This window comes from Macaca fascicularis, chromosome 1, assembly GCF_037993035.2.
Source record: "Macaca fascicularis isolate 582-1 chromosome 1, T2T-MFA8v1.1".
Lineage (NCBI taxonomy): Eukaryota > Metazoa > Chordata > Mammalia > Primates > Cercopithecidae > Macaca > Macaca fascicularis.
This window is the reverse complement of record NC_088375.1, coordinates 135,480,570-135,500,418: the sequence shown is the minus strand read 5'-3', so window position 1 is coordinate 135,500,418 and position 19,849 is coordinate 135,480,570. Positions and strand designations below refer to the sequence as shown.

Genomic DNA, 19,849 nt, shown 5'->3' with positions numbered 1-19,849 from the left:
CTCAATAAATACGCCAAATGAATGAAGGCTGAAAGTGCTTCTTGACAGGGAGCAATACATCTAGAGATACCTGATTAATGCTCAAAACATCTCACCATTTTGAAAAGGTTTTCCTTTAAAACAAAATTCAATTAAAATTTCATTTTTCCTCCTCCTAAGAAAAAATAATTCTTTTTCTACAAGCAATAAGTTTCCATGCAAAAATGAGAACAGATTTATAAATGAAATAATATGAAGGTAATCATACCAGAGGATGGCACCTGTCCATATCACTCGTCTAAAGAATGAGACCTTTGAGACAAAGCTTTGAGTTTTCCTGTGAATACTAAAGGCGGTTGTGTCCACTCATCTATATTTTCTTATCTGAAGCTCCTTTGTGAGCAAGGCCACAGATTTGAAAGACAGGAATCTGAGTTTAGAATTTAGATGCTATGATCCATTCATGGCTCGTAAGACTTGGGGTAAAGAGAGCAGACTTATTATTTTATTCAATGTTGGCCATGTCCTGAGGATCTATTAGGCTAAGATCAGACTATAATCTAAAGTGGACAGGAAAGAGTAATTTGAATACTCTCGTTTTTCTTAAAAGAGATTCATTCACTTAAAGTCTGGAGGAAATTCCCTTAATTGATATTCTAAAAGAACTGTAATTTGGAAAATTCATTAGAAAGCCCATGCCTGGCGAATTTTGAGGTCAATATTTTCAAAGCATAAATAGAACCATTTGGTATATTTCCAGGGCAACTTTTTAGAGCATGCAATCAAAATGTAATAAATGGTGCCTTAGAGGCAGGAATATGCTAATTTACATCCAATCTTAAATGCTTTGCTCAACATAGAAGTGAGCCTATACAGTGGATCATATACCCGCTCAGTGTCTCAAATAGTTTCTAGGAAGTTGTGATTTGGAAATAAGGACGTTAGTAAGATCCCAGGATGGTCCACGAGATGCAGAGGGTAATTGAGCTGTCCAAGGAACTGGTCTAATCTGATCCATTGTGATCCATTTCCAAACATTCTTCAGTCACTCTGAGAATTCTTTCATGCACATTAACAAGCATTCCTTATTCCTCTACCCACTATCAAGACCAATATATCACAAAGTCAAAAATCAGTTTTCAATTGAATTTTTAAATTTTTATTTGAAAAATACAATACACAGCAGAGAATTATTTCCTCCCCTACTGTTCTTTCACAAAGGAAACTGTATGGTAAATGTAACTGAGATATTTGGCTAGGATAGATCCTGAGAAAAGAGAGGCCCAGTTAGAAGTGGAAAATACAAAGTCTGTCAAAGAAGATTCACCTCTCTTTTAACATAAAAGAGCCTTTTAAGTTATCATAGGAATCAGATAAAACATGTGCAGAATTTCTGCCATGCAAACAGAGACTACTGAAATTTTCAAGTTGACCAAATTACACTGACCTGGGCCCCAAGTAAGTAGAATAAAAAGGAGATGTCTTTATCAGAAAGATATGTGTTTGCCTGCTTTTACTAGCCTACATATGTACATATTTACATATTAATGTTTTCTGAAATATGATTTTCATTATTCTCAGTAATAGCATCATGAATAAGGGCTATTTTCTGGCTTTTGCCTTATTCACATGTATCTTGCCTTTTTCATCTGAATTTTCTTCATGACAGCATCACTCACTGTACAATCTTGAGCCCATGATGTGTAAATAGTAGAGGTGACTTTACTCTGGTTCTGGGTTAAATCTGAGTTTTTGAAGAATTTATAACACTTGCATTCAGATCAGGTTTAGCAAGGTGCAAAGAAGCAACCTTGACACGGGAATATATAGGCAAGGCTTCCAACAGGAAAAATATTCCTGGTTGGCTCCTTGGAAGTCTGATGTACAATCAATAGAACTGATAAAACTCTGGAAGCCTTACTAGTAATCTAGCTTTCTAAGACATTATGATCACCCCCTTCACTTTCATTCTCAATAAGTGAATTCCCTATTACTGTTATTGCCTAAAAAGTCTTTAAAGAGGGTCAGGACATTCAAAGTTTCTCCATGTTCTAAATTTCCAACAGGACTGAATTGCTCTAGAGGTCTGAAATTAGTAGAAATTTGGATTTTCTTTTCTTTTTGGCTCTACTAGAAGTGTTTTAGCTTCCACCGTGATAGAAATGGGCAAATAAAATCTATTTGGGGAGTAATGGTCAATCTTTGGTTATATTTATTTGCTGATCTCTGTTGAAATTACAGAGACAATTAAAAGTTTGCTTTCTTTAGTACTGTAAAGTTTAGAAAGATTCATTTCAGTCAATTACTGCCAAAGTTACTTTGCCATATAAGCTAAAGTTACTTAGGGTAGTTTTAATTACTGCAAAGTTATTGTTGAGGAGTTTGCCTTCCTTATATTAATGGTGATTTTAATCTGTAATTCCACATGCTAAATGTAAGGTATGTCCCTTGGGCCCTCTCCTGAGTGGAGGCTGGGGCCTGAGGGTGAGGGTGGAAGGAGAGATGTTGAGTTTAGGCTTCTCTTTCACAAAGAGCCTCACATCTAGACTCTTGATATTCGTTATTTTAAAACTGGATTACAATTATTATATAGTTGTATATTTGCAAACTGTTCATTCTTAAAACAAACATTTAAAATACAGCAGAGCTTTCATAATTGTATTCTGGCATTTCTTTATTTTTTGAACCATAGGTAGTTGCCCAGGATTCTACTGAGCTCTGAAAGGCCTCAATGTCCAAAATGAGATGACAGCTGTGCTGTATTAGAAAGGAATATGAGTTCAGGGTCAGAAAACCTGAATTTAGGCATCAACTATGTCTCTTACTAGTTTGTGATTTGGCATGTTATTTACCCTGTCGTGGCTTCATTTTTCTTATCTGTAAAAATAAAGCCATACTCTTCATGTTTATACCAGGTTATTATGAGGATTACATAAAATAGTTGGTGTAAATATACTTTGTAAACTATAAAGTACTACACAAATGCAAAGTAAAATACATTAACCATATTTCTAGCATTTATATAATTTAAATTATGTGTCAGGGTATAGTTCTTTCCCGTTTAAATTATGTAGAATCTTTAGTAGTAAAAAAGCCTAAGAATGGAGCCTTTGACCACTCTTGAGACACTGCTACTCATGGGAAATTACTCAATAATAAGGGACCAGTGCTGAATTTCCTGATTTAAGCTATCCTAAATACTGCCTGCATTCAAAAAACAAGTCTTGAATTAAGCCACAATTGTCAGGAGAGGAAGTCCAAATAAATAATTTTTAATTATGATACATTACTTATTACAGTAAAAATTGGCATTTTCCCCTTCAAAAGCAGAAGCACCAGTCTTAGAATGTATAGTATGAATGGTATTTTAAGTGAAATATAACACAATATAATGTGGAAACATTATTTTACTATAGAACATACTTTCTAAAAGGAATTTCACACACTGAAATGTTAGAATGGAAATAATGTCATGCTGAATAATAAAATAAAAACCCCCATGACTTTCAAAGTCCACTTCAAATTAAACATGGCATACTGCTGACTAGATATATGAAAATTAAAAAAAAAAAAAACTAGCCCAAAATAGGTTTTCTATACAAATACGATTTATGTAGAGGTTTCTCTTAACATAATTGCAGTGATTCTGTGAGAAACTAAAGTGAATGTTTTATTGAAGGATTTTGTTCATTTGGTCATCACACTTTTGTTGAACACCTACTTTGTGCTAGGCTTTGTTGTAAGTGCTGGGGACACAGAAAAAAGAAAGACAATCCTGCCCTCGAGGAGCTCACAGTCTAGTGGGGGAAACAGATAGGTGGACATTGATTTTAAAATTATAAAAAATATTAAACAACGTTATAAACTTCCTTTGCAATCAAACAAACTTTGGGTGTTATGAGTGGATGGTAAAAAGGGATGATGTCCAATGCAGTGAAAAACCATCTGCTTCAATATCATGTGACTTCTGCGAAGGCAGTGATGTGGTTCTGCAAAAAGAAAAAGGAATGACAAAGTGAGAGGCTTGGGAACATTAGCTTTGTAAAACATGTAGTACCTTTACAAATAATCATTAGCTTATATGCTGAATGTTGAAGTTGCCAAAACATCCAGCATTATTAAACTAAGTTTTATGTATTAGTACATAATTTTCGCTGCTAATTACATATTTTATTCAATAATCTTAATTATCCAAATAGATTAAAATGTTATATCTGCTTTATTCAAAATTAACTCTGAAATTTGAAAAGATAAAAATGGCAATGCCAGACACGTTAATATTCTGTTCAGTGTTAATGGAATTTTAATGCTGCATGTTGGAGTTTCAGATTAATTGCTCCCTGAGAGACAGATGGTGTAGAATAAGGTGGTGAAATGCTGACTAAAATGGCATTTGCTAGTTGACAATAATCTACTTAAACACTTCATTTTTGATGCATGAATCCTGACTCCAGACTGTGGTCTCTGTTGTTTACCTCTACCACAGAATTCTTTACAGAGCCTTTTTTTTTTTTTTTTTTTTTTTTTTGGAAAGGAACAGAATTATGTACAAAGAAACTCTGTGGAATGGCTAGTATTTAAATAGATTCAGGCATGAAACAGGCCATGTCATGCCTGCTGAAGTATTGCAATGAAAAACTACTATTACATAATTAATCATGCTACATATGGGCTTATGTCAAGATCTAACGTGACTGACAGCCCCAACAACTAACATCAACATTACAAAAGGGTTCTACCATCATACTACCCATTTTAAATGTGTTTTGTGTAGTTTTTGTATGGCTTTTGCATTGGCTTTTTTATAATAAATGATATCATAAACAGAATTTCATATGATGAATGTACGCCATAAAATTTTCTCAACATACATGTAGCTTTTTTCAAGTTTAAGTATTTTAATTCATCAAAACATATTTAAAATGTGTGTAAAAAAATTAAAATTCATTTTCATTGAATTTAGGCATATTAAACCACACAAAAGGAATCTCACTGATTACAATTTAGGGCATTATCTTCTAGGCTTGACCCACTTAATACTAGAGAAAAACAAAATTAGTAAGAATCAGGAGTGAGCAGAGCATGCTGAGTTTTTCACTAACTCCTGGTAACACTTTAGAAACTTTATTTCCCATTTAAAAATGCATGATGAAAATGCCTGAACATTCAGTAGCTCATCTCTAAGTTTTCTTTTGCTTTCCTTACAAAAGCTCAGGCATGACTTTAGGGTAAAGATGACTTGTCAGAGTTATATAATGCACTATAATTGAATTAAAACAATAAGAACTGTGGAAATCATACATCACAGTTTTATTTCCAGTGGCCCCACGGGTACTTGAAACCAGTGACTGAGAAAATGCAATTTGATATAGAGTGTTTCAGCACAAAATCCTCATGAACATCACACTTCTTACTAGGATCTAGACCAGCATAATTTCTGGAAAGACGTTAAGATAGAAATTAAAGATTAATCAGTCAGTGACAACTGGTGGGTAGAAAAAGGGTCAATAAGGGGCAGTAGAGAGAAAATAAATGAGGTAAGAAAGAACATGGGTGGTGTCCCAAAGGCCACTGGCATTGGCCTCAGTGTTCCCATTGACCCAGATAATGAAGGGAGGGTTCGCAAGGCTCATTAAGTTTGCTGAAGATGATCTTAAGGGGACAACCACCAATCTGGAAGGCAGAATTAAATACACATTAAAGGACTTTAATAAACAGAGAAATAATCAGAAGCAAACCACTGATGATCAGTGCACAGCTTGACAGAAATAGAGGAAAAACCAAGTGCACAGTGCAAGCTGGAGAGTGTGACAAAGAAAACTGTAATAACTGTAGGGTGACCATATAATTTATCATCTAAATATGGACATGTGGAAGGGGGGAAAGGGTGCTAATACTACACAAGGACAACAGGCTTAAATGAGGATTGTCCCAAATAGTAATATAAAGTCACCCTATACTGTGGTTTAATGTGTCCACTAAAATGCACATGTTGGAAACTTAATCTCTAAGGTAACAGTGTTGATAGGTGGGGCCTAATGGGAGGTGATTAGACCTCTAGGGTTCTGCCCTCATAAATGAATTAATGCCTTTATCATAGGTCAGGGTTTGTTATAAAAAAGCAAGTTTAGTCCCCTTCTCTCTTGTTCCCTCTTTTTGTGCTTCCACTATGTTATGATGCGGCAAGAAGGTGTGAGCACCTTGACCTAGGACCTCCCAGCCTCCGGAATCCTGAGCTGACACATTTCAGCTCCTCATAAATTACCCAGTTTGTGGTATTCTGTTATAGCAGCACAAAACAGACTAAGAAACCTTAATAATGAGGCATGGAATGTATAACTGTAGGTGAGCTATTGAGATCTAGAAAATACTGGAATTCAGTCTTAGCATTTAAAATCACATGCTTCAGTGATCATGATATCTCCCTTTAACTGCCCATAAATTTTAAGCCATATTAGTCTTTTCCTATGCCAAAATATTACCAAGTTAAACTACAAGAACAACAGTTAATTTCTAGACTGACTTCATTTTTAGATCTCAGGATTTTAGGGAAAATTCTTGCCCCCTCCCCCAAATTAGCAGCTTTTCCATTTCACATCACTTAAGTTTTCACTTCTGAGATGACTTCATTTTTTCCTATTTCACTGGGATTAGAAGTATCCTGCTTGGGGCTCATTATTTTAAGGTAGTTGTGGTTAGCAGACAAACAGATGAAAATAAAACACTGAAGTGACTGTGCCTAGGAAGAGAAAATTAAGGAGAAATTTAATCATAGTACATGACAGGATTGTGCAGACATATCAGAGAGCTTCTGTTCATTCACTTTACTGTTTAAGAGCAAATTAACCTATGTCATAAATGAAAGAGATGGATTATTTATCTCAGTAGTTTTGTTTTTTTTTTTAAGTTTAATTCTTTTCTGGCACAGAGGTGATTTTCCCTGAAGGAATCTAAAGAAGGGCCAAGATAATTACTTGAGGTCCTTTTGTAAGAATCTATTATATGATGCTACATAATACAACTTACATTACCAAGGTGTATGTACATGCATAATTTGAAATATACAGATGGCCTAATTCCTGTGCAGGAAGTTATTGTCTATTCACTTCCCAGCAGCATTTTTCCCAGTAACATGGAAAACCAGAATTGTGTTTAATATTTTCAGATTGTTGTCTTGAGAAATGGACTGCCTACGAGGCAAAGTAGTCGACCAAGTGTTTTTCTTTTTCAACATGGCTAAATTCTTAATATGCAACACTAAATCTTATTAGATGATAGTGCAAAAAAGCGGTAGGCAAACCAAAAAACTCATGCTTAAAAGTTCTATTCAGAATCACGAGATGAAAGTGGTCATAAAATGTACTGTCACAATTCCTGGTACCTTCTGCAATTACATTAACAGAGGCTTACCATGGAGATGACAAAGCTTGACTCCAAATAGCTGAAGATTAGAATATGCTACATGAAGCATCCATTAGAAAGTGTTCACTCAGGTGCACAGCAAACCAGTGAGCAAAATAGAGTCTGATCCTTGAGTGCAGGGGTCACAAGGGAAAGTAAACACTTTGTTTCTGGAAAGTTGTACTGGATACTTAAATTTAATAAACTTGAAAGTCTCTATAGCATGTCCATTTTTAAAAGCTCTAAGTTCTGCATGAAAATCTCTGTTTTACTATTTATTCTATACCTCCACATAGAAAATACAGTCTGTAATTTTAAAAAATGTTACTTAAGACAAAACTGTCATGATTAATCATGTGAAACTTTGGTGATGACTTGCCATCTGGCAAGATCCGTCACTCAACAATCAACAAATCAGGGGAAAATGTGGGAAAATGCAAAAAGAGCACTCCAGGGAAGTGTTTGGAATTACAGCTATAGGAATACAAGCAAAATGCCATTGTTAATGGCTTCTTAGTTAAGGAATGCTAAATTCATATTAATGATGGAAAAATAACATGTATTTGAAAGATTAATAATAATAACAGCAGCAGCAACCAAAAGCTCTAGTTCCTATATTGCTTTTGGTTGTAAGGAAAACCTGCACAGAAGGACACATTTTTCTGCATTTGTCTTAGCTTTGCAACCCAATTCCAACACCAGTGCGCTCCAGCGCACATACGTTTATTGCCTTAATTGAAGGTGTTCACAGTGGCTTATTCCCATTATCCAGCTGAAGAGCCTGGCAAGACAGTCTTTAAAAGACCTTTCCTGTGAATGTGCTTCTTCACCATTCTCAATAGGTTGATTTCGGCACACCTACAAAAGGTGTTTTACATATTACTTAAATGTTTATTTAAACATTGACTTAATTTATTCAAAGTACTAGTTTATTTAAAGTTCTATGTTGTTACATTGTTAGGCCAAATGCCGAGATTAAATATTATTCCAGTTGCATTCTTTCAAGATGATTGATGATAAAAAGCTTTTGTGTTTGAATAGGAGAGGCTATCAACGATCAGCATAGGTTTTTAACCTAAACATAAAATGGGATCTGTGCATCTGTCTTTCATGCAATGATTTATGTCTCTGACTCTGTTGCTGAGGAAGCTGTGTGGTACAGTGGTCTTTGCAGTCAAGTCGTCTGAATGTCAAGCGTTTAAATGTGGTCTCCATCACAACTGAAACTTTAGCAAGCAATTTAACCTTTCACAGACCCAGCTTTCTCATCTGTGAAATAGAGGTAAGAATACATACTTTTTGAATGGATTTGTATTAAGATTAAATGGGATTATATACACAAGGGTCCCTGTCCCTACTCAAACATATTCATCATTTATTTATAGTTACTAATAAAAGTCACAAGCTAAAAAGGAAAGTTAAAAAAAGAAAAAGTAAAATAAATAAATAATTTTTAATTGGTTAGAATTTTACAAATAAAGCTCACTATCTGAATATAAAATACACTATTCTACCGATCTGCAATGCTCATATCCAAACAAACTTTAAAACCCAAAAAATGTTTCTTTTAAGATTGGTGCAAACTAATTTGGTGGCAAAACCTGATCTGTTGTGAGGCAATTTACACACTGTTTTGCTGCAGAAATTCTCATCTGTGATTACAATTGTTGCTCCAGACACTGCTTGTATAACCGAATATGCATATTCCTAAAATATAAAATATTTTGAATTCTGTAAAAGCATCTGACACTAAGGATTCTGGAGAAGGAATCATGGTCCAATAAATTAATCAACAATTCTGACATAGCCTACATTGCATCAGGAAAAGATAGGTGGATGTCATGATCTCGAATATTGTCCCTGTTTATTTTGCGATTTGCTTCTTTAACTCATTCATTTGCTGCCTTCATTGTGTCCTTTAAAGAAGGGAAAGTGAGCAGAAGAGAGGAAAAAAGCAGAGTATATGGAGTATGTGTTGGAAGGTTCTACTTTGTCACATTGTTTTCCTTCTGCTAGCTTGTGAAGTTGGTATTTTAGTAAAGAGAAACAATGTTAAAACCATTTAAGACGACATTGGTTAAATTCAGATTTGAAGCTGTGAAACTGATTCTAAAATTTATGTTCAGCAATTTCTTGTTGTTTTAAGAAGCTGGAGACATAAAAGCTATCATGGGACAGAACCAAAGTTTTCTTGGGAAAGGTGACTTTTTGGGGGGATTTTTAACCTTTCTATATAGTGGTTCTGTTTCAGTTCAGAGTTTTATATTGGTTCAGAGTTTTGTTTCCATTAAGAAGTTTCTTTTTTTTTTTTTTTTTTTTTTTTTTTTACTATTCAGAGAAAAGAGCTAACACAGCTACCTTCTGAAAGAATCTCTAGGCAGCTTTCTCTGATAATTAAATCAGAGGCAGGCCCAGTTTTACGAGAGCATTAGCTACAGATCTTATGAAGTATTTCCAAGTCCTGAGAAGCCAAAGAAGCTTAAGGCTTTTCACACCAAATCTTTAGAGGCACTGATTCTCTACTGTGGCTTCATGCTGGAATCATCAGGATCTTTAAGAAAATACTGATGCAACCCCAGAGACCAGGATTTAATTGGTATGAGGCATGGCCTGGTTACTGGAATTTTTAAAGGCTCTCTGGATGATTGTAATATACAGCCAATATTGAGAACCACTGTGTGAGAGGTTCTGCAGGCCCAGCTGTATCCAGATCAAGTGCTGGCTCTAAATCCAGATCATCTGATATGCCTGATGTAGTACAACTCCTGGGGCCCAAGCCCAGGCCTTCTGGATCAGAATGTCTTGGTGTGAAACCCAGATATCTTCTCTTTTTTGCAAATGCCACAAGCAATGGATTGTCTTTTATGCCAGTCTGAGTACCACGGCCTAAAGTTAAAGAAAAGTGATTAATGAAGTAAGCATTATCTGGGATGTAAAATCAATTCCTTCTTTAAGATGCTATCCTTTCAGTGGCAAAAGAGTATTGCTTAAAAAAATCAGTGAACTTGAATAATTCCAAAAAGTACATCTTTGAATTCAAGCCTTTTGACATTAACTGCACATTATATGTCATGCTTAAAGCTGCACAATGCATAAAGGTGTTAAGAAGACCTTCAGCAAATACCTGTTTCAATCTTTTCTTTGAGATGGCATCTTGCTCTGTCACCCAGGCTGTAGTGCGGTGGCAATATCTCAGATCACTGCAAACTCTGCCTCCTGGGTTCAAGCGATTCTCCTGCCTCAGCTTCCCAAGTAGCTGGGATTACAGGTGCACACCACCACACCCAGCTAATTGTTTGTTTCACTTTAACTCAATGTTTCCCAAATGTACTGACATGAAATTTCATGGAAGTCTATTAATACTAATGTGTTCATGGTATTTGTCTTCTAAGTTTGTTAACTTCCTCAACTATAATAACCTTCCTCTCTACCACACTTCTATCCCATATCCATAGCTATATTCTCAATCAGTAATCATGTTTGAAATGTAAAATCCCAACTTACCTCCTGTCTTACCTCCCTCACACAACAAGGTTTCTTTGGCCATGAGGAAACTTCCTGACTACTAATTTATCCATCTGATCCAGTCTATCATGCTCCTTATGAATTCTGCTTCTTTTTCACTCCTTCTGGACCCCATGGTTGATCATATGATCAATCTTTAACAGCATCCTCAAGTTTCTTGCCCTCGTGCCCTTATCTTGCCTGCTAAACAAAACCGTTGCATGAACTGGATTATCTACCTGGAACGTTCTTCTCTTTCACCCTCACTTGGCTCATGGTCCTGCAGCTCTCCCCTAAGATGATGTTTCAAGCATTGCTGCATTGCTTCAAGCGTTGCTAAAGGTCTCCCTTTAAGTGTTCCTCCGGTATAGTCATCATCATCTTCTGTATATGATTACAAAATTCTCTCTGTCCCCACGAGACATACCATAGTGCTCCGTATTTGATATTTGTTACATTTCATATATTACAAATCTTATTATAATGATAAGGTAACTCAACAGTAAATTGTATCCATGCCTTGTTTCATATACTAATACTTTAACCTATAAAATTGGCTTCTTCTTAGTTATTTCATTTTCCTTTAACTTTTTAAAATGCTTTAGATTTACTAAATAAGCATCCTAACAGTACTTGACAGAGGAGAACTGGAGGATGTGGATAATGGGCCAAGTGCATGATAAATTCTTGTAGAACCAGGAGTTGATTAAAACTCCTCATTTAAAAAACTTGCTTATTTTCACAAAAAGGCACCAGTTGATAAAAATCTGAATGAGCTACAACTAGATTCATTTCAGAACCATTCAAAATCATAAGGGCCATTGGAAATGACACAGATAACTTGAAAAATGTTTTATAAAGGTAAATATATGCTTACCATACAACCTGGCATTCTCACTGCTAGGTATTTATCTAAAAGAAATAAAATATATGTATTCACAAAAAACTGTATGTGAATGTTTATATCAGCTTTACTCATAATTGCCAAAAATGGAAATAACCCAACCTTCATTTGGTAAATGGATAAACAAACTGTGGTGCATCCACACAACAGGATACTACTCAGCAATTAAATGGGAAAAACACAGACTACAGATGCATGTAACAAATAAGTCAGACTCAAAAACTCAAAATGCATGAGTCCACTTATATAATATCCTGAGAATGGCAAAACACGAGGAACCAAAACAAATCAGTGGTTTCTCAAAGTTGGAGATTGAAGGAGGGATGACTACAAAGGGGAAGGCAGAAACATTTGGGAGTCACAGAAATGTTATCTAACTTGATTATGGTGATAATTTCATGAAAGTAGGCATTCATCAAAACTCATAAAACTATATGCCAAGAAAGGATGTTACAGGATGCAAATTATGCTTTAATAAATCCCAATTAAAAAAATTAGGACCACCAGCCATAACATGAAGTCTAAAGGCCGAGACATGTCTAAAATTTGGTTTTTCAGTTATTGAATTATTCTTTTAACATCTGGTTGTTTCAGTACAAAAGAAAAATACAAAATAAGTTTATTGAAAAATATTCGAAAATATAAATTGAAATGAGAACTTTATTATTTTTGGCCTATAAGATTGTAAAGATTATGAAGAACAATATTCTCCACTGTTGTGAGAACATATGGATATGAATTCAACCAAAAGCCTTAAAAGTGTTCATACTCTGTTTCAGCATTTCTACGTCTATGAATTTATCTTAAATTATTAATTGAGCTTAGAAAAATATATATTTAAGGAACATTTACCTTAGTATTACTTATAATTGTGGGAAATTGGAAGTGGAAGCAATTATCTATGTCTAACAAATGTAATGGTTTATATATGGATTATAACTTTTAAAAACACAATGTTATTATGCAGCACAGTGATTATGATTTGGAGCTCTGAAGTGACAAATATGGAACATATTTCTGTGAAAATGGAAAGTAAGGATTCCTATTCTTGTTTCAGAACACAGACCAGTTGTGTGACCTTGGGTGTATTACGTAACCTATGTCGCTTTCTCCGTAAAATGGAAATAAGACACACTCAAATGACTTCACATATTTTATATGTGAAGTTCTCTGCATAATTCCAAGCACATATTAAGCTATAATTGAAGATTAGCTTTTAATATTCCTGATATGACTGTTATATTTACTGATCTGAAATTATATGTCTATGATGCATTGTTATGTGAATAAAAGCAATAAAATATACAGGGAAATTCTGTATTCAACACAAACCCACACACACGTTCATTGGGTCTTGAAGGTTATTTTAAGAAAATGTTTCCTCTGATTATTGTGATAACCCTATAGATACTTCCTATTCATTTTTTGTTTGGCTTATTCAGATTTTCAGATCATAAATACCTACAAATTATTTACTAATTGCTTCTTTAATCAAAACTATGAAAAATAAACTTCTTGTTTCATAAAACTGTGAATTGAGTCATTGCTTATTTACCTAGTTTTAGTCAAATACAATTTTATATTTTTTCAACAAAATGTTTTCACAGAACTGTGATTCTCTGATTGATTTTGAAGGCCCTCCATAGTGTCTCCAGGATGGGTCCCCAATAAGGAAACAGACCTGAAAAAAGAGGGAGATGAACGACTGGGATCAGGTTCCCATCCATGTGTAACTAATTATGTGTGCATTGGAAATGATTTTTAAATCTGTCATTGATTATTCTCTCCTTAATTAGTGACTGAATGAATCATATAATTTAAAGATACAGTCATCAATTCTATATTTATTCACATAAATCAGATGAGAAAGTTTCTAGTCTATATTCCAAAGTAATTTAATAAAAGATGCTTTTATAAAAGGCCTGTTAGATAACTGAGGGGAAAAGCTGTCTCTTATTCTTCATGTAGTACGTAATAATTCATAAATAGTATGGAAAAATAGATACTGAGTACACTGGAGTATAAATAGGAAAATGACATATGGCAAAATAATAACAGAATATGCTAGTATTTTTAACCTAAAATGTTGATGCCTGTTGGAAATTTTTAAGCTTCTACTTTCAATTTCCTTTTTTTAAACAAAATTAAAGTTTACAAATGAGAACACATTATAGCATGTAAATATTGATTTACTTCAAATATTTTTCATAAATGCTCAAAGCTTAAAGAAAAATGCCTACATATGAATATATTTAGTTCCACTAACTATTCCAATATCTAATCACTAATAAGATTGTTTTGACAAGGTCCTATATAACATTTATATTACAGTTCAGCAGCTCTGTAAAACAAAGATTTGCATTATAGAAAATCAACTGAATCTTAAATAGATTGCCAGAGTTACTCACGCACAGCATTCTGAAACCTCAAAGGAATTTATCACAGGAAACGCAGTAATGTATAATCATATTTGTCTTGGCAAGAAACCACAGGATTGTTTTGCTATTGCTATGACACTAATATATGCAACATTTTATACTACAATATTTCCTGCATATGCGCAACGTATGAAATAGACAATTCGTATAAACTTTTAAATCCATGAAGTCTTCGTATGGGAGTATCCTAGTGTGAAATTTAAAAAAAAAAAAAATCTCATTAAAGAAATTATTGTTGCAGGAGGGAACTAACTTGTGTGAAGCACCTATGTGCCAAGAAGTTTATCTGTGATGTGTTAATTCCAACAATTATCCTACAGGGAAACCAACATTGGATCAATTCTTCAGATAAGGAGAGGAGTGATTTGTCTAACTCCATTTCAATATTATGCAGCTGCACCAGGCTTCAAACCTAGCTCCAAAATCCAAGCTCTCTGTCAGCCCATCACTCTGACTGAATTCCACTTCACGTTTCACCACGACCACTGTAATCTTATAAAATCTGCAAAAGAGTCAATCAATGTAAAGTTCAATTCCTTGGGTCACCGGGAGCTCTTTCAGAACATTCCTATCGATGTAATTTTTTTTTGCAGTTGCCATGGGAATTAAACATGGCAATTTTCATCTGTAATAGTATATACTCATTATAATATTTCTAAATTTTTGGAGCTATTATCACTTCTTATCACTGTCATTCAGCTGATGTTTCTGTTAAGAGGGGTGTGCTTTTACATGATGAGCTTCATGGGGTAGTGTAGGTTGGTGAAAAGCCCCTTATCCTAGGTGTAAAACTGAATCTTGTAAACTATTTCTATCATGACTTTCCCCTTCTTTTTGGCAAGAGAGAATTCCCTTTGGTTCAATTGATTAAGAGCACATCAACCTAAGAAAAAATAGTGCCTGAGTTTAGATGGAAAAAATCATTTTCTCAAAAAGCATTTTCAAATTAGCCAGGAGTGGTTATTGTGGCCTGTCGTACCTACCTTAATAAAACTATATGGATATTAATTTCCCTTAGATCTACTGGAAATATCCCATTTTCTGTCAAATTCTATTCATCCTTGTATTTATTTTTAAGTATTTTTGTTCCTTTGCCAGATAAAGCCTTTTTTTCTAGATTTTCTATATGGCATCAGTTAAAATGCATAATTCATACATTATCTCCCTGTGCTGACCTCTGCCAGTCTCATAGACTCAGCATTGGTCCTTGGAGTGAGAATAAGCACAGGCAGGAGACAGAGGACTACAGAGCTCAGTGCTTTGCTGCTGGGGTGACTGCAGTCTGTCCTATGAGGATTGTCTGGAAGGAATGCCAGTGCACACCTTACCCGTTAATTATAAAGGATAGGAAGCTGTGAAGAAAGAACAGGGAAAGGCCATAGATGGAGGATCAGCATACACTATGGGTAGGGGAGAGGGATGGTTTTCTTAGTGACACTCTGGCTGGAAGCCCTTTTCTACTGTAAATCATGAGGTGAGATAAGTCCTCTAAATCAGCACCTTACAGCAGACTTTGCCAAATGACATCTGGCCAGTCACGATGCCATAACATGGCTTGGTTTTACTGAGATCTAGTAAGCATCATCTGCAGCATTCAACTGGATTCTTACGATAGCCTTTCTGATTCTTTTGTTGTTTCATATTGCTCTCTTATTCTCCTCTCTGAACAAGCCCTTTCCTTCCTTAAAGTCCTTTTTGGAAGGACTTTAAGGAAGTCCTTTTTGGAAGGTACCCAGTTGCTTACAGCATAAACATCAACCTCTTAATGTTGTATAAAACATCCTTCATCACCTTCATCCAAGGTCACACAGAACACTTTTCCATGTATTTATTTCCTAATTGTATTTGCTCTCTAATGATTTGCCTATTCATGAACTTGACCAATCAGGCTGTTTTCTATATTATAGACATCAACTTTTTGACATGTGTGTTGTTTATATTTTATACTTTGTAATTGGCCTTTTGTAAATCATTTTAAACTACTCTTGGTAACTTATTTTTTAAAATGCTTGAACATTTTTTCTAGTTACCAATGCCAAGAATGAAGCACTGATAATGAGTCCCACCTTTATGAAATCTGGAGAATTTTATATTTTTACATTTTTGCTGGTATTATCTAGAATTCATCTCATTTTGTCATCTTAATTTTCTTTTCTTATATATCTTCTACTTAAATTTTACAGTTTTGTACAGTTTGTTACTTTATTTTACTAATTAGTTTTAATTTTACTAGTTTTATATTGAAATGGTTTCTATTCTTTCTGCCAATTCATTCATATCCTAATTTGATCTCTAGTTACTGGTGTATTACTCAGTTAATTGCTAAACATTTTTGGTACCTTTTTGTGAGTAGTTTAATTCCTGAATTCTTGTAGAGCTGATATTTTATGGTTGTTTTAATACTTAAATGACCTTTTGGGTAGAAATAGGATTACGTCATGAACTAATTCCTTGAAAATTCTGAAGACATTACTACATCTAGAAAAGATAGAGTAGGATAGATGTTGCATCTAATGTTATTCAGACACAAGTCTGAGACCAGCATGCTGTCAGCCTTGGATAGGTCAACAACTCTTTCTGTCTTTGTGGTTGTATTAGTTTTCACTAGGTAATGCTATATACCTAGTATATACACAGTGTGTGGCTATATACAGTGTGTGGCTGTATATAGTGTGTGTATATTATATACATAATATATATTATATATACACACACTATAATATATAGTATTACCTAGTGTATGTATATATATATTGTATATATATGTGTGTATATATAGTATATGTGTATATATATAGTATAACAACCCCAAAGGCTCAGTGACTTCCAACAATAATACTTATTTCATCCTCATACTACATGTTGTTGGCCAGGTTCTTAATCTGCTCTAGGCCACAGGTTGGAGGCAGGCTGGCTTCTCCTGTCTTTCCATTTTACAGCCCAGGCTGAGGCAGCAGTACTTGTCTGGAAAATGATCTTTTCCTGCAAAAAGGCAGGGGCAAGAATACTGGCAGAAACTCATGATAGCTCTACATGTTTCTGATTAATGAAGTTTATATAAGGTCTATTCACATGTTATTGACCAAGTCCAAAGTAACTGGAGTAGGAAGAACACTCTGCCTAAGGAAGGAAATAGCTAATAACTGGGAACAATACTACTACCTATCACAGAACTTACAAGGTTCTTTCTTGAGTACTGAAATTCAAAAATTTCACTGAGGAGCATCTAATTCCAATACATATTTCAATAGTTATTTTTTATCCTTTTAACCCTTCCAGCTTAAAGATTCAAGTATTTATTTGGAAGAAAATTTCCTTTAAAGTGTATTTCTAAATATTGTCATCTTCTTCAGATACAATGATCCACATGTTAGGTTTTTGTGGTATGTCCTCCACATCTATGATCTTTTCTCAGATATCAATTTAATTCTCATTTTTTAAATTATAAAATAATATAACCAACAACTTTTTCCAGTGTGAACTTTGTTCTTTATGGTTTCTAGTATAGTTTTAATCCCACCATGACATTATTTGTTTTCTTATATTACATTCCTGATTGTGTCAGCTATCTTTCATCTGACATTCATTTCACAAGTTTTCTTTAATTTCCTTGACTGTGGGAAGAAGATGGTATCTACAATAAATTTAATTATTTTTATTGTTTTATATATATATATATTTTTTTCTTTTTTTTTTTTTATGAAGTCTCACTCTGTTGCCGAGGCTGGAGTGCAGTGCCATGATCTTGGTTCGCTGTAACCTCCGCCTCCCGGTTTCAAGCAATTCTCCTGCCTCAGCTTCCCAAGTAGCTGGGACTACAGGCACGTGCCACCAGGCCCAGATAATTTTTATATTTTCAGGAGAGGCGAGGTTTCACCATGTTGGCCAGGCTGGTCTTGAACTCCTGACCTCAGGTGATCCACCCGCCTTGGCCTCCCAAAGTACTGGGATTACAGGTGTGAGCCACGGCGCCCAGCCAAATTTCTTGTAATCTTTTGTTTGTTTCTTAAAAAAAAATTGTGCTAAATGCACAATTTGGCAGAGAAAAATAAACCAAATACTTTCAGAAAGGTCGTGCGAGCCCTAAGGAAGTACAGTGTTTTAAATTACCCTGGGGCAGTTTTTCTGAGGGCCTTTTGTCTATCTGAACATATCAGCAGTCAATCCAATGAGGAAGCACTGGAACCTCTTCAGAGAGCAGGTTTGTTTGTTTGTTCGTTTCTTAAAAACAAACAAACAAAACCCCCCCAAAAACCCCATGCTCTATTAAAATATCTCTTTCTCTCTCTTCTGTGTCATTTGAAAGGATTTAAGTTCTTGTCCTGATTATTCATGCTTGAAATAGGACACATTTAGCTCAGTTCATTTTCCTAAAATGAGTGGGAAAGGAGTCATCAGTTATCTCTTAATGATAATCATGAATTGCTAGGGAATCCTCTACTTAGATCATGAGCAGAAAAGCTGGAGGATGTAGTTTTATATCATCAGTCTGAGAGGACTGTGAGAAGAAGCTAAGACCATGAGCATTTTCAGGAAGGTCACTTTGTCTCTATACAATTTCATTCATTATGTTTGTTGAAACCAGGAAGACTACCGATCAGTTCAGTCGAACTTCTATTCGAGGAGTATGTGCAATCCTTGCAGGCAGGTTTTGGTTCTGGACAAAGGGAACTCCTCATCCAGGTGTGAGGTACCCATCCAGTTCATAAAAGCTTTCCTTGATCTGGCATGAACCCCTAATAGTGAGAAGCCTAATCTGAGGACAGCTTCTTGTCTCAGAGCTTTCTTTGGGCATTTGCTTATTTGCTAACTCTGTCTCAACATGGTGTTGATCCAAGGTGTTGAGATGTTCTCCAAATGAAACGAACTCCTTACTCTGTTAGAGATTGCTCCTCGCTCTCATTCCCACTCTTTGGAATTTTGGGATATTATTGGGGCCACATAGACTTTTAGCTACTCGTACAGCACTGTATTTCTTAAAGAGCAAAGAAAAAATGGCATTGTCCTTTGTGAGATTTCCTAAAACTGGGTTTATTTGTACCATATCTAGTCAAAATGCCAAAAGAATTTTACTTTATCTAGTTTTCACTCTTGGTGACACAGCTATTAAGATATTAATTCCTACATTATTTTTGATAATATAGGAGTGTAAAGGTAACGAAATGTAAACGTCTCCATCTCTAGTTCCTAGAGTCAAACATTTGTTTCTTGGACTCCTAAGAATAATTAATAGAGTCTTTGTGTCTTGGAGATATCCTGAAGCCAGCAACACCGAAGCTTTTGTTTTGTTTGAGATATGTGGGCCACTGAAGACCAGAGCCAGCAAAGCATGAATTTGAGAGAAAGGGGTGGTGTGGCCCATGAGGATATTTGGCTCCCTGGGTCCTTGGGTGGATGGGGGGTTTGTAGATCCTGTAAATGAGAAGCATCTGCACACGGCTCACATGAAGGGCCCCAGGGCTACTGGTACCTAAAATAGGGATGGCTGCAGGTGCCACAGAAAGCTGAACCCTGGGTATGAAGGTATGAGAGATACCCCCAAGATTTCCATACACAATTTGGCAGAGAAAACTAAACCAAACACTTTCAGAAAGGTCGTGTGAGCCCTAAGGAAGTACAGGGT

General features: G+C 35.1%; 1 protein-coding gene across 7 annotated transcripts in view; it reads right to left on the bottom strand.

Annotated features, from left to right (window-relative positions):
• Positions 1 to 1,115: 1,115 nt before the first annotated feature.
• PLPPR5 (phospholipid phosphatase related 5) overlaps positions 1,116 to 19,849 on the bottom strand; it is a 116,872-nt gene continuing 98,138 nt past the window's right edge. For 3 of the 7 annotated variants that reach the window (XM_005542623.5, XM_015432350.4, XM_005542624.5), the window contains one exon: positions 1,116 to 3,968. In XM_005542623.5, the coding sequence (XP_005542680.1) occupies positions 3,936 to 3,968 (33 nt within the window). In that variant the 3' untranslated portion in view covers positions 1,116 to 3,935. Of the gene's footprint in view, positions 3,969 to 11,761; positions 11,797 to 19,849 lie in introns of all 7 variants that reach the window. The other 4 variants (XR_010588601.2, XM_045366805.3, XM_045366811.3 and 1 more) reach the window with 3 other exon arrangements.